A 16,243-nucleotide genomic window follows, 5' to 3' on the forward strand; every position below is an offset into this window, starting at 1 on the left:
GTGGGCACAAAACATGCATCCGGTCACATCCCACAAAATATTTGTTTTTATCAACGCTCTGGACACTTACCAAGAGGCATCTGAGGGGGGAGATAATGAGGCTCTTGAGCACTAACATGCACCCAGTCAAAATCATCATAGGGATCCTGATGATAATCACAGGGGCCCGGGCCATCTTCAAAGGTGCAACCTCCTAAAAGAAAGAAAAGAAATCAATGCATAAGAAAAGGCAAATTATATAATTAGATGTACATATTTAAAAAAAAACAAAAAACAGCTTTTTGGTCAAACTATAGTTTCGTTCAGTGAGCCTCTGAAACAGAAAATTGTCGTTCATCATTTCTTGTCAGCAAATTGGGGTAGTCAGCATCTTTTGATGTGGCCTTTCTCTCTTTCACAAATTGCCTCTTCCAGCCTTAGCAAAGAATGATTCTAGAATCTAGTGAGTGGCTGCTATTACCCAGAAAGGCTATATCTACGAGGTAATATTGGCATAACAATGCCACAAAGAAGAAGAGGAAGCCTTTGATGAAAAACTGAAGTAGTGAAACTGCAAATAGTACCAGCAAATTCTGGTCTGAATCTGCTAAGCAGGCAAGTGTGACTCTCCAGCCCTCAGGCTATGTTATGATAAAGTCAGGGTTAGTGTTGATTTTAAAAATAATTATGTTGGACATGCCATATTGAGAATACAGGTAGTCTTCGAATTATGACAATTGAGCCCAAAGTTTTTTGTTGCTAAGTGAGACATTTGTTTAGTGAGTTTTGCCCCATTTCTTGTCACAGTTACTAAGTGAATCGCTGCAGCTGTCATGGTTGCTAAGTGAATCTGGATTCCCCATTGACTCTGCTTATCAGAAGGTTGCAAAAAGGGATCACTGTCATAAACATGTCAGTTGCCAAATGTCCGAATTTTGATCATGTGACCATGGGGATGCTGCAATGATCATAAGTGTAAAAAAAACAGTCCTAAGCCACTTTTTTCAGTGCCACTGTTACTTCAAATGGTCACTAAATGAATTGTTGTGAGTTAAGGACTACCTGTATGGAACCCATTGAAAGTCTCAGTACAAGAAGTATTTTATAGACAAGAAATAATAATAGGCAAACACAAATGGCTAACTTGATATTTGAATTCTGTCAAGCGGGATATATAATAAAATCCCAGGAAGAACTAGTGGCAGAGTGATATAGTTGCCAATGGTTTACAATTGTCAGAATTTATAATTATCACAAAGATTATATATGTATACTTACAAACCCAAAGACTTTGCCAAGAAAACAGTAATCTCAGTAAAAAGCTAGGTCTGCCCTACAAATACTATGTCGTAGAAGTAGGAGACGAGGAGTTATAGAACATTGCTGTAGATTATACAGTTCATCAACAATAATAGAAATACAAAATTCCGTGCCCATTTTTTCTAAAAAAAAATCTAAGATCTTTGTAATTATTAACCAGTGCTGCCAAAATTATCTAACAAGCTATGAGAAATCATAAACTGAGCCAACACAAGGTGAAATGTATCTTAATAGTTATTTAAAGAAGATTGTGAAATGGAGATGCATGAAGTAAAGAGAGGACAAATTAAGGATAACATGCCTTCAAAAATACCTTCATCTATCCAATTCTTAATACTGAATTAAACATGTCATTCAGCAAAACTAGAAAGAAATACACAATGGAGTACACTAATATTGGCATTACTACAGACTTCATTTAATGTTTTTGAGAAGCCTCAATCAATCATAAAGGAAGACACTGTGCACAATAATAGAAATAACCTTAATGAGTCCATTTTGGCAAGGCAACATGACTTCTACAAAAATGTAAAACCCAGAAGAGACCTAGTTTGGAGAAAAACAAACCAATAGCTTCCCTTGAACCTTAGTGGTCATATTCAATTATTCAAGAATCAATAAAGAATCAATGAAGAAAAAAAACAGGAATGAACTGAAAAGAATGAATGAAATGAACATTTGAATTCTGAGAGTAATTCTAGTATGTATTAGTCTTCCCCAACCAGGTCTCTTTCAGATGTATTAAGTACAAATTTCTAAGTCCTAACTTTCTGAACCAACTGCTTTGTTGGGCTTTTCTACCCAAAGCATTTGAAGAAGACTGATGCCGAATTTGAAGATAAGAAATTCTTTGGTCTCCTTAACACAGGGGTCGGCAACCTCGGCTCTTTTATGACTCGCGGACTTCAACTCCCAGAATTCCTGAGCCAGTCCGCGAGTCATAAAAGAGCCGAGGTTGCCGACCCCTGCCTTAACAGGTTGTCTTCTGCCATACTGGAAATAATGCAGATCAGGCACAAACAATCTGTTATAAAACTACGTAGCTTCAAGGACAATACATCTCAATCATATAAGGTTTGCAGCAACTATTGTTGTCTCAGCCAACATCCTTATCAGCTGCTAAAAATTCTTATGAAAATGAAAAGAATGATAAGAAAAGATAATCTGTGATAATATCAAAGAAAACAGCTGCCTGTGAACATGTACACTGATCTTCTATATCCAGTGGCATTTCTAACCTGAAGGCTCAAAACTAGTTTTTTTTAATCACACTACAGATCAAAGGGATAAAGCAGAATGATGTATAATATTACATTAGCAAAACTGGGCTCTTAATTTGTGATATCAGACAAAACGTGAGAAATGCTTTGGTGTATGACAGGGGTGTCAAACTCAATTTCATTAAGGGCCGCATCAGCATTGTGGTTGCCCTCAAGGGGCCGGGTGGGTATGGCCAGGGTGGGTGTGGCCTATTGGGTGGGCGTGGCTAGAGTGCGTATGGCCTACTGGGTGGGCATGGCCAGCTCTACACCATTCGCATCAAGGGTGCCTATGGGGGTCTGGGCAGGAGTGGAACAGATCTGAGGGTCTCTGGCAGAAGGAGGGTCTCTGGGCCAAGGCAGTGGGGGCCGTTCCCTCACTGTTTCCAGGATGGCTTTGCGAGCCACATGAAGCCACTTCACGGGCCAAATCCGGCCCCCGGGCCTCGTGTTTGACATGCCTGGTGTATGATAATTCGGTCTGATGACAAATGCTGATTATTTACTAATCCTATTTAAATATTTTTTGTAAATGATTTAAGGATGGCTATGCTGAGTCACTCAAATGTATGTCATACAACACATTTTTGATGACCCTTGTATACCAAACCACGTAGACATTCATATAGTTTGCATACAGAGGCTGTGATACAAGACAAAGAAGGGGCACTAGTTTTACTTCTCACGAGCTTATCTCTGCAATTACAATACCCTTGTGAATTTCTCTTGAAAAAGTGAAGAATATGCAAGTATGTGTGTGTGTCTGTGGGGGGAAAATCTAAATAAACCAGTCAACATAGGAAGAGGGCAGAACTATACAGCACAGTAGTCCTGTTCTTTTCTCCCGGTCTACTGTGGACTAATTATTTTTAACAGGGCTATTGTGCCATAATAATTCTATGTTTCTTTTCCACACTTTACATTTAAGTTTTCAGTTCAAGCAAACAGATCCAGTTCCGCCTCCTCCCTCCTCCCCCCCACCAGCAGAGACAGAGAAAAGTGAATCATACATTTCACAATGTTGTTTTTTTGACTACAGTAGCTGTTATTTTAGAGACCAGAGTATAACACAAATAGAGGATTAATAAAGGAGAATATTTCTAGCTGGGGGTTAAATGAGGGGTCCTTGGTGCTCTTTCATCTTGCTTGTTTTCTTGCAGACCTTTCGTTATCCAACTAGGTAAACATCATCAGTGCTTGTAAGGGTTAACCCAACAAGTAAGAAAAGAACAGGACCAATCCCACCAACACTGACAGGGCAAGCCACCTGACTATAAACTGAGATCAAGCTCCATTCCTTACTAGTACTGATTATGTTACCTAGTCTGGGTAGTGAAACATCTGCAAGAAGACAACCAAGCTCAGAGAGCACCAAAAAACCCCTCAGAGAGAGGATCTTCAAAGTGCTAAAATTGTTGCATGATAATTTTCCTGCTTTCAGCCAGGAAGCCAGAACCAAAGCCCAAATTATATCACTACTAATCAGACTTTCATATTTACAGAACTTTTCAATAAAAAGGACAGGAAAAAGAATATGAATACCCTAGAATGTTATAATACAAAATATACACTTATTGAAATTGTTTAAAAATATCTTCTTCGTTTAACCTCAGAAATTTCTTAATAAAATAAGAAATTAAAATATTTTTAAGTAATAAATAAATCTTATTTTCTTTAATTTGCTAATCAAATGGTTTTATTTACTACAATGTTACTCTGAAAGGGCAAAAAAGACAATTCATTCTATGGTCAATTTCCCTTATTCTAAGGCATAATTATGCAGTCAGTTCAATAAAGGGATTTCTATTTTGAAATGTTTTTTTTTGTTTCTATACACTTAAATGGAAATTTATTTATTAACATTAGGGCAATTATAGAAAGATTGTTATGCAAGCTATGTTTTTATCTACAGTGGCCTAGACTGGTCATTTTTTGCAGCAGAAGGTTAATTAGTTGAAACAATGGTAATATAGTCTGGAAAATCTAAAGGGCACCAGATCCTGTATCAAAATTGGGGAACAAACTCTATTCTAATTAATTCCGTAATCTACTAGACTGTTGCAACATTATTAATAATCAGTTTGGTATTGACTGTTTGTGGGACTATACAGTTATTATGCTAGCTAAATTTAGCTGTGCACTTTGGGATGGATACCCTTTGAACAGTGCAAGAGTATGAGCGGGTTGCAGACTACAGGAACCATTTGTGCTTTAGTTTGAGATGCAGATAACACAGACTCATCCCCAAGAGTCTCTGCTTGCCTTCAACAGTGAAGGGACACAGGGCAGAAAACATCCTGCAGCCAAGAAGACTTCACACACATTTGCACTATTCAGCTGACCCTGAGGACACAGGTAAACCTCCAAATGGCCTGAATAACTCTCTAAAACAGGGATCCCCAACCCCCAGTCCATAGACAGGTACTGGGCCATGGCATGCCAGCAACCGGTCCGCACAAACAAGCAAAATGCCATCTTCAGGATGCTGGCAGCACACAAAACCCATGTCCCCTGTGGTCCGCGGAAAAACCGGTAACCAATCCTTGGTGCCCAAAAGGTTGGGGGACCTCTGCTCTAAAAGAATGCAAATGACCAGCTGTCTGCAACAAATATAAATCCTTCCATTCCCCACCATCCAGTCAGAGCTGAGGAAGCTTCTTGGATGAGAAGTGAAACATCTTCAAAGAAAAACAAGATAGTCCAGTTGCCTCCTGAGAAAGCACTTTTGGGACTATCACAAGAAACACATTTTCTTTCAGGCATTTCATTTAAGCTTGGGCTTTCTCACTACTGCTACTTTCGAAATGCATAGCCTCTCCTAAATTAAACAGTTATTTAACATTTTTGAATTATTAGTGTCTTCGAAAATATTTTTGCATTGAGTGTTCTAATAATGATTTCAATTGATTTGGGGATTTTCAGGGAGGTTTTTTATATTGCATGTTTGATTCTTGGTAATTCGTAAACAGGTGGATGATTGTTATGAGCAATTTTCAGCAATTTTTGCTAATTTACCTCAACTTCCAGTGTTAGGGCAAAATCATGGAAAAATACTTGAAAGCTTTTCTGTGCAAAAGGTGAATTTTCTTTTCCCTGAATTTAATGTGCATGAAACTGGCTACCTGCATAGCTAATTCCACTGATGCACTCTATAAACTACTGAATCTCTATAAACTTTTGAAAAACATGGAATGAAATCTCAGATTTCAATGCTTGTGCTATTAAATTAGATTACACCTCAGCGTGAAAATGTCAGATTATCTATTTCAGGATTTTTCAAATTGTGTTCCATGGAACCCTAGGGTTTCCTTAGAACTTGACAAAAGGAAAAAAAATCATTAAAATGTAGCCAACTTTCTATTATTAGAATGTTGCCTCTTGAAGAGGAGTTAAATATTTTTTATTTTTCAACAAACAAATTCCATAGCCAGAAAAAAGTTTAAAAATTCCTAATGTATTATATGGCAATTCAAGTTGTTTTATGTTTCCATTTTGTTTAATGAATTTCTCAAGAGATTGTCCAAATTATTGAATTACTTTAAGCATTTGTATGTCAGATAGATTTTATTTCTACAGTAGATAAAACCTGTAGAAAGTTGAACAAAATAAGAAAAAAAGATAAATGAAAACTGGGCCCTCTTGAAAAAAGCACCACTTTGAGAAAAATAACAAGAACATTGCAAAGAAAATTTTAATAGTGCTACTGTAAGAGAAAGAGTGGCAGAACTTACAGGTGGAGTTAAAAGAGGTGATCTAGAATCCTTACATAGCCACAAGCAAACTAAGACCAGCCCACATAATGGAGGGAGTAAAATTGCCTGAAGCCAGCTCCCCGGCACCAGTATGTACTTTACTCTAAAGTACATACCAGGAAGAAAAAACTTCCTAGCTGATGCACTTTCCTGATTGCCATAGTACAAAAGTGAACACAAAGAAGTTCATGAGGCAATTACCCCCTAACATGCAGGGATGGTCTGGCTTACAAGGGGGGGAAATTGTACTTGCCTGAAGCTCTTTGTCTTAATGCCCTCAAACACAGCCATGATGTCAAACAGGCTGGACATTTTGGATATCTAAAAACTCTACATCTCACTCGCCGGCAACTTTGGTGGCCGGGACTACAACGAGACATAGAAAACTATGTCAAGAGCTGTACTGTATGTGCCACCATGAAAAGAATCCCAGGAAAGACCCCTGGGTTACTGCAACCGGTGGCCGAACCTTCTCAACCATGAGAAGAAATAGCTATGGACTTTATAGTAGACCTACCTGACAGTAAATACTGTCATTTGGACTGTGACAGGCTCACTTTATCGCCTGCAAAGGACTTCCATTGGCTCAACGCTTGACCAAGTTGTTCCTAAAACATATCTATCGACTACATGGCACCCCTAAGCGAATAATTTCGGACAGAGGGGTGCAGTTCACAGCAAAATTTTGGAGAAACTTTCTTAAATTAATTGGATCATCTCAAGGCCTATCAATTGCTTTTCACCCAGCTACTAACGAAGCCACAGAATCCACCAACAAAATTGTGGAACAATACCTTAGATGCTACATCTCTTACCAACAAACAAACTGGACCGACCTCCTCTCTTTTGCAGAGGTAGCGTACAATAATTCAGTACATAGCAGCACCGGCTACACTCCTTTCCATGTAGCCACAGGGAAAGAATTCAACCCCATACCTGAATACCCTCAGTTACCCTCCGCTTCCCAGACTCTTGATCATTTGGTGAGGGGTTGGGAAGAAGTTTGGAAAAATACAAAGGTGGCCTTAAAAAAGACCTTTGAGACAAAAAAGACCTTTGAGCAAGCTGACAAAAAGAGCTCCCCAAAGAACATTCTAAGTTGGGGAAAAGGTCTATTTGTCAACCAAATACTTACGCCTTAAACTACCCAATAAGAAATTGGGTCACAGTAAAATTGAAACTACCCAGACTTTTGGGGAAAATTCACCCGGTCTTCCATTGTAGCTTGCTGAAACCTTTTCGAACCTCCACTTTAAGACCTCCCCCTAAGAAAGCACCTGGACCCCTCGTGGTAGCAGGTCAGACCCATTATGAAGTGAAACGTATTCTTGACTCTAGAATCTTTAAGGGAAAATTGCAATACCTAGTACAATGGAAGGGATACCCATTGTCTGAAGCCATTTGGGTGAAATCTACTGATGTGAAAGCTGACAGACTTATCAAAAGGTTTTATGAGAAACACCGCAACAAACCAAAAGCCAGTTCCTAACTTGTGTTTTGTTTACATTACAGGATCTGTCCTTTTTGTAAGGGAAGCCGGATGTCAACACTGCTAACATCAAATGTTATTGCTTGAGAAAAGATGAAGAAGTAGCCATTTCATATTTTAAACTTGTGTATTGCTTTAAGAGATTTAGTTTAACATTGGGAGGAGGGACGAGTAGGATTGCACCTTTCAAGGCCATCTCTAACTAGAGAAGATAAGACCTTGGCGGGTTTTCTAAGGGAAGGGAAACTGATTCTTTAAATTAATTGGAGAATATGATTAATGACAAAATTAGAAAGGTGGAGAATTGTGTTTTAATATATTATGCAAGGGGCGGAGATTTCAGATTCCAGCTTCCTTCGAGCAAGCATTTGCCGGTGTATTAGGCTAATAAAGGACTTTTAAGGTAAACAATGCCTCAGAGTCAGTTGAAAAGCCCATACGTCGGAAACTTGACACCAGCACTCTGAATTGTATCTAAATGCTGAATGAAGGATACCTTGGAATTAAACTATTGATCAGCCACACTTTTAAACATTTGGTCATTATGTGTGGAGACACCATTTCAAAACAGTCTTTGTGGTTATTCCACATTCAGAATATATTACACCTTCATCTAGTCATGTTAAAGGAATGAACACTGAGAGCAAAGCTGCTACAATAATAGAAATGGGCATATTTGTTAATGACCATTGCATGCAAATAATTAAACCTGGCCACAATTTATGAGCCTGGTCCTTCAGAAACTACACTGTCCCACACCCAGAAGGTTCCTAGCTAAAATTAGAGTTCTATTTACAACCATAAAATACTCCTTTTCTGACAATTTGACAGTTAACTTGCTCTCATTATCCCACTCCACATTCCAGAGGCTGTCTCAGAAATTTCATTGACAGCACTTATATCCAAATCTCACAGACCATCATAAGCAAATCAAAGAGTTGTACAAGAAACTTCAAGGATTATTGTTGGAAAGTTAATTTGGTGCATTTAAACTAATGAGGAAATACTCTTGCAGGAACAAAAATGAGATTTTTCCCCATTTTTATTCATTAAACAAAACAAGAGTACCATAAGTACCAAAAATGTATACAGCTTGTCACTAAATATGCCCAATTCCTTATCACTGCCTCAGATTATGGAGCTGCAATAGCGGGCAACATCAATAGTTTTACTGAACTGCTCCTATCAAAAAGAATGCACATAGAAGAAAAACATACCAAATCCAACAAGCAAAACACAATAAATATACAAATTTTGAAAAAATCTTAACCGTGATTTGTTACTCATTAAATTCATAAATTGTATTGTCTATACCACAAAGTTGTAGGGAAGATGGGAGTTAAAAGAGTTAAGGCCAAAAATAGTAAGTTTCAATGTCATCCAAATAAAGAAACATACATCAAGCTTAGTCTGACTTCTGAAATCTTTTTCCCATCATCTTGTTCTCAGGATATAGACAGCTTCATCAGGCTATGATAGAATACAATCTATGAAACACTGAAGCTTTTGCAATAAGACACAATTGCGTGCAGAAACAGTACCTACAGTTTATGTAATATTCGCTAGTCCAGCCTGTCTTGTTTCAGGTAATTTATCTGTTTTGTGGCATTTTTGGAAAAAAAAATCATCAGCAGCCCAATCTAGTTAGAAATTGCATTCAGAATCACCCTAAGTATATAGTACCCTTTCAACTGAGTTTGGTAAACTTAATCATCAAGTTAAATCAAGTTTCCTGATGTTTCAAAAGAACAGAAGACAAAATGATAAAAACCATTTATCAGAGGAAAGCATCTTGGCCCCGTACTTTTCTACTATACATGCTAAACGGCATATACAGTCAGCATCAATTTTTTTTATTTGATTTCTTCTGCAGAAGTGTCAGAACTCCGTTATTCTTGCCAATCATTATAAGGTGCTGTCTGAGTCAAAAGCCATATAATTCTTTAGGCTGATTCCTGAACCAGGAATATTTCTTCAATGTTTTTCAACCTATTTTCAGCAACTGCACTGTTTAGTATGGTGTAACTAATTCCTAACTGGATGCTGAGAATCTTTAAGGGTGACAAAAAGTAAAAATAAAATAAAATAAAATAAAAAATATTGACTTGTCAGCAACTCTCTACATTCAGTGAAAAATATTTTTAATAGCATTAACACTTCTGTTATATTCATTTTTAGACTGCATTTATGCTTTCTTTTCTGATGCAGTGGATAAGGTGACTGGCTTTTATGCATTTTCATTCCTACTTCCCAGCAGTTTTATTGTCTGGAAATATTCTTCCTACCTGTTTACTGAAATATGATTCACTCTGCTGCAATAAAAATATTTGGGGGGAAAACAAAAATAGTTCTGTTTTCCGTGTTCAATCATTCATCAGGCTATGCACAGTTGACAAAGATCTCATCAAGATTTGATGGGATTTTAAATTCTTTTGCCTTAGTGGAGTTGCCCTAAACTTCTTGCCGGTATTAAGTGCATACAGGTAGACCTTGCTTAACAACATCCCTGTTTAATGACTGTCTGAAGATATTATGGTAATGGAAAAATAACGTGATGATCAGTTTTCATATTTGCATTTTTCTGTGTCCGCCAGATCATGATTGCCATTTGGGTGTTTTGCAACTGGGGGTTAATTACATCCATCACAGCATCCTGTGGCCATGTAATCAGCATTTGCTTGCTTTACAATGGCTTCTGGCAAGCAGAACTAATGGAGAACCTGGCAATAAAATCACCAGTTGTGGTCACACAAAGTCTTGCTTAATGACCACAAGTGATTTGCTTAACAGTGGCAGCAGAAGTGATGTAATGTTCATGTAATGTTTTGCTTAATAACAGTGTTGCTTAGTGATGGAGTTGTTTGTCCTATGTATGGTTGCTAAATGAGAATTACTTGTTGTCCCTATTATATTATGAATATTGAGAAGTCATAAACTATTTAATAACAGATACTCGTGTTTTATCATCTGGCTAGTAATATAAATCCTCTACAAAATATAAGAAATATAAGAAATGAAATTTCACAATTGTTTAGCTTTAGTTTTTGTTTAGGCGTGGAGTAATGGATAATGTTCTAGTTCAGCAGGTCCCTTGATTGGAGCACTTCAGTGATTCTTGAAAGTAAAAGACTGTATTTTAAGACTTAACTCCTCTAAAACCACTTAACCCCCATCATACCTCTTGAGGCCTCATGGCTGGCACTTTCTCTTACATGCGCACTCCCATCCAGCCTCCCTCTAATGAGCAAATTTGAAGAGTCTTGTGACATTCATGTTGGGTAGAGCAGCTAGCAATTTCCCCCTAGACTACAAAGCTTTACAAAGGTACTACAGGGGAACCAGTACTGTATGCTTGCTTTATTGCTGTTTTCTAAGACAGAGATGTTGTGATGTAATCCAAAGAGTTTCTTAACAATTGAGAGATATTGTGTCTTGTATCTCTCTCACATAGCTCTGTCTTGAATTTGTTGGCCAAGTTACTAAGAAATCCTACTGCTTCCTAATTCCAAATGTAGCTCCCACTAGGAATCCATCAAGGCTCTTTACAGTAGATTCATCTTCTGAGGATATCATGTTGGCTTAGATAAAATCAGTCTTTGTTGCAATTCCTTGAAATGCTGGGATATACCAGTGGTTAAGAAGCACAAGATACCTGAAGATACACTGAAGTCTTCTTCCCGGGCATCCAATGAGATATAAAATAATATATATATAATGCCACTAAAGAAATAATAATAATAAAAATGGTGCTTAAAGGTTCAATTAAATAGCTTTCTGATCACAGGGTGATTTTGAAAGGCTTTTCAATGCTCATCTCTTCAAATGTCTAGAGTTCAAACAAAGAAGGGATTAGACTACAACGAGTCAACTCTAACACAGGAAATTTGACAAATAATGAGTGCCTGAAGCTGGTATTTTGAGCTACCTCGAAATATATTGTTCTAATGCCATTACATGATATAAAACAGGCTACTGGCCTCAGTTCAGCCCCAAATGACTCTCCATGTAGTAGTATGCTACTTTCCATAAGGTTTGAAAATGTCCCTCTGTAGCCTACATTATAAAACAACACAGACAAGCATCCCTCCCCAGCAGCCTCTAATGATTAGCTGAGAAGGGTTAAAAAAAGTGTCATTCCAATTTTGGAAATAACGTCTCTTGGCCTCAGGGTTAGAGCTATCAAGAAGCTGCTGAGATACAGAATACTAAAATGTAAAATGTCAGCTAAAAATGCAATGAGTAAAAAGCTAAGGGATCTGCTCAGACAACCTCATATACTTACCTCTGCCTTGGGACAGTTAGAGCTTTTTTGTCATTTGTCTTTAGTTGAAAGGGAAATCAGGTGTTTTTTTTTTAAAAAAAGATATTTGTATAGTTATGAGATAGAGTTATTTAAAGGTTAGATAAAAGTGAGTTGGGATAGCTCAAAGAAAACCATGAAAAGAGGCCCCTTTTGCCTTATGAAATAAACAGCTATTATGAGAACTGTTTTATTGCCAAGTGCCAGGAGAAAACTAGGCAAATGTAGTCTGTTAAATATATAAACCTATGTGAAAAGAACTGGGGAAATGTATATATGAGTTAATGAAGTCTGCATTTAAGATCTTCCCTTTAACAATGCCTTCTTATTTAGTTTTTCTACGTGGCTGCTTGCTGCATCTCCCCCTCACAAACAGAGTGCCTATATGAACATGTAAAAACAACAACATGCCATTTCACATTAAATCCACTGTTGCATAGGATATCATGAAAAGCCAAGTGCACAATGAAAAGCTTCAAAGACAAGACAAAGTATTGAAGTTCACCTCCTTTTCAATATAAAGGCCTACATCGCATGACTCCAGGTGACTTGAGGAACCATCTCACCCCACTGGGACTGGCCTGCCCCAGCACTGCCAGTAGAAGAGGCATGCTGCAGGCTCCATCAGTCGAGGAATTCCAGCTGGCAGGGGTCAAGGAGAAGAGCCTATCCTGTCATGACTCCTACCTTCATATTCCTGGAACTGAGATCCACTCTGACCCTTCTGATCTTGCATGAGGGCCTAAAAACCTGACTTGGGGCCAGCTGGCTTGGGGCCCCAAGAGGGAGTATCATGCAGGTGGTGATTGATGGGTTAAGGCAAAATCCCACCTCCCCCTATGCATCCTGCTCCCTCCCTCCCCTTCTTTTAACCCTAATTTTACTTTTGATTGGAATTCTATTTCATTGTTTTTATAAACATTTATGTTTTGCAGTTTTAAACTTTTAATTATTTAAGTCACCCAGAATCATCTTGAGGCGAGATGGGTGGCAAAGAAATCAAATAAATAAATAAATGTTATTTTTAAAAATCCTCGGCCCAACCACAACCCTAACCCGTTCCCTAATCCTATAAAAATTAATAAAATATTAATAAATAATAAATAATCTGTCCTCCAAAAAGAAATGGAACTGTAATATTGCCAAAATGACAGGCTTTCCATTTGTCCTCTATTATACAGCATACTATCTTGATAAAATTAGAGATGTTTGGATAAAATTTAGTACCAGACAACACTTTTCCCAGTCAGAAGAATGTTTCACAGCACAGCATGAAAAGAAAAGGGGAAAAAAACAGTAGTAAAAGTAGAATATAGCTCTATAATCAGTTGTTGGTTAAATTTTCAATATTAATTCTACTTGTCCATTTGCTGATTAGCATCTATGTAAGACAGTAGTTGTTGCACTCTGACGTTTATTCACTCATAGCCATAGAGGACTTCCCTGCAATGCACTGCTTTCCTCTCTACATTTCTTTCTTTCTAACATAAGCAAAATGAGCTAAAAAGCAACCTGGTCTCATTTAGTTAACTACTGTATTATTAAGCCAATTTAGACATATTTATGAACTCAATGCAAACCAAGTTCTCTGAGTTTACAAGATTATGCATGAACATCTACATACACATTTGGTTCACACAGGTAGGTTAGGCATGATTTAATCAATTAACAATGGTTATTCGTATTTTAAAATAGTTTGCCATGGTAATCAAATGAGGGGGAAAAACTGTACTTATGTGATAAAGATTTATCTGAGGCAGTTGTAGAAAAAGTAGCATATGAAACGAACAGACCCTTCACTGTCTAGACATGTTAAGATGCATAATTTTGGCAATATGTTTCAGAAACTAGATGGATCCACTCTTCTATGATACACAAGAAATATCTGTAATCATGATGTAGATTGCATAACAAGGCCCATGTCTACTCATTCTGCCATTCATAACTGGTGGAATTCATGTTTGAACTTTGAAGCTGTAGCTGACTTCATGACAGGATATTTCCTTGTTCTGAAGCAAAAAAAAACCCCACCATGTTACTGAAAGGATTTATGGTGGCTATAAGAATGATCAGCTACAGTAATCATTTTGTTATTGTTTTCTTGGCAAGGTTTTTCAAAAGTGGGTTGCCAGTGCCTCTTTCCTAGGGCTGAGGGAAAGGGAAAACCCAAAGATCCCGCAGCTGACTTTGTGCAGGACTAGAACTCATGGTCTCCCAATTTCTAGCCACTCCCCAAACTGTCTCTCACAATAATCACACCTTGGGTGTATAATTTAACTTATTATGTATATTAATAAATTATATATCATCTGTCATACCGAAAAAACAGTTGGGAGGCCTCAAAATACTTTTCATACAATGAAATTGTCTAGTAAAATGAATAGCAATGTATCTCAGCAAACATTCAAGATTTGGTATTTCAGTAATCCTTCTCACATGGCCCTGGTTTACAGACCACTAGGCCTAGATGCACAAATCATAGTCATGTGACCATAGGGAACTATAACAGGTTTTAAAGGTGAGCCAGTTGCCAAGCACTCAAAATATAGTGTTCTGAACCAGCCCTCTTCTAACAAACCCCTATTCAAAAAGAAGAGACTGGAGAGCATCCAAGGCTAAAAGGCTTCTGCCAAGATTTAATTACGCAGTTAACAAAAACACTAGAGCTTGTCTTCTCAAGCGGAAAAGTTGCTTTCAGCAACCAGCCCCTCCCCAAACACTCCTTTTATAGAGAGCTCAGGGCGTGGTCTCCCTGTGCCTCCTCCCGAGGAGTCTCACAGCCTTTCTTTGTTTGTTCCTGCTCGACTGCCTCCTGCGTCGGGCGTCCTTGAACAGGGCCAGCTGTGGGTCATCTTCCTCCGCACTCTCGGGCTCACGCAGCTGAGAAGAGGTCCCCGGCTGAGGACTCTGCAAAGCCTCCAAATCATCATCAGCCGGTTCGTTTCCCTCCTCCCCCACATCTGAGTCATCCGATACCTCGGAGCTGGCTGTCGGACCCACAGGCTGGCCCTGAGTCACAACATATAGTCATATGACCATTTCTCTCTCACACACACATTTTACAGTGGCTTTATTGGCCGTAAAGCATTAGTCACGACCCGTTGTAATTGAGAACAATCATTAAGTAAAGGGTCATAAGTTGAGGATTATCCGCAGTTTGGTTTGCATTTAGTATCTCTGTACACACCCAGTTGTGCTGGTTTGGAATGTCAATATATCTTCAGTATACAATCTTGTATACTTGTCTTCCCAGCTTTAAATTTTCATCCATGAAGTTGATTTGCAAGAGTGCTCCCTTAGCTGTGATTTGGGAGGGGGGGTGGAATCTGAGTTACAGAACACTCAAAAGTACGACTAAAGCTGAAAGACACATATTCACATTGGTCAATACTTGGAACGTGACAAAGAAATCAAACTAACCCAGGCCTGCGTTTATACAACGTACTATTTTTCTGTACAGAATATTAAGCATCCTGGATGCAATTACTCCTCTGACAGGCTTGTAAAAATATCCTGCCCATATAAGTTAATAGTTCATAATTCATATTGATAGCTCTGGGCAAACAATAGACATGTATGTTGCTTAGCAATGCTTAAGAGCCATCTACCTTAAATCACTGAGCTTGTGAGTGAAAAACGAATAGGGCTGTTTTATAGCCAAATTTGCACTTTCAAGTTTGAAAGTAGAACATTTACTAGAGACATTAGAAGTAAATGAAGGTTTTAATTTTACAGGGCTGTCACTTTCAGTCTGAATAAGAACCAAAGAAACTACTCAGAGAAGCCCATTTCTGATGTGGAACAAAGCATTTAATCTTTTTAAATGCACACATGATTCCTACTGGCCAAGAGAAACTGTTTTCCTGGGAGTTTAAAATGACTGTAATCAAACAATAACTTTGTTATTATGAGATTCTTATTCCTAAGGCAGCCATATGAATCATTGCCATATGAATAGTGAGGTCACACTACTATATACAGATCTTGCCCACAGGTTCTTCAGTAGTAAGTCAGATATTCTGTTTTAAAACATGGCAATTGTAGTGGTACAAATACATGGAATCATCAGAATTAATGTGCCTAACGAAAATTCATGAGGCAAGTTTATCTTCAAGAAAACTCAGAAATAGTTCTCTGTTGTGAA

At 38.0% G+C, this 16,243-nt stretch overlaps 1 protein-coding gene across 2 annotated transcripts in view; it reads right to left on the bottom strand.

The window, feature by feature from the left end:
* PTPRK (protein tyrosine phosphatase receptor type K) overlaps positions 1-16,243 on the bottom strand; it is a 414,542-nt gene that overhangs the window by 331,376 nt on the left and 66,923 nt on the right. For both annotated transcript variants that reach the window (XM_083379926.1, XM_083379925.1), the window contains exon 2: positions 71-193. In XM_083379926.1, coding sequence (XP_083236052.1) covers positions 71-193 — 123 coding nt within the window. The remainder of the gene's footprint in view (positions 1-70; positions 194-16,243) is intronic.

The sequence above is a fragment of the Vipera ursinii genome (genome assembly GCF_947247035.1).
Source record: "Vipera ursinii genome assembly, chromosome: 1".
Lineage (NCBI taxonomy): Eukaryota > Metazoa > Chordata > Lepidosauria > Squamata > Viperidae > Vipera > Vipera ursinii.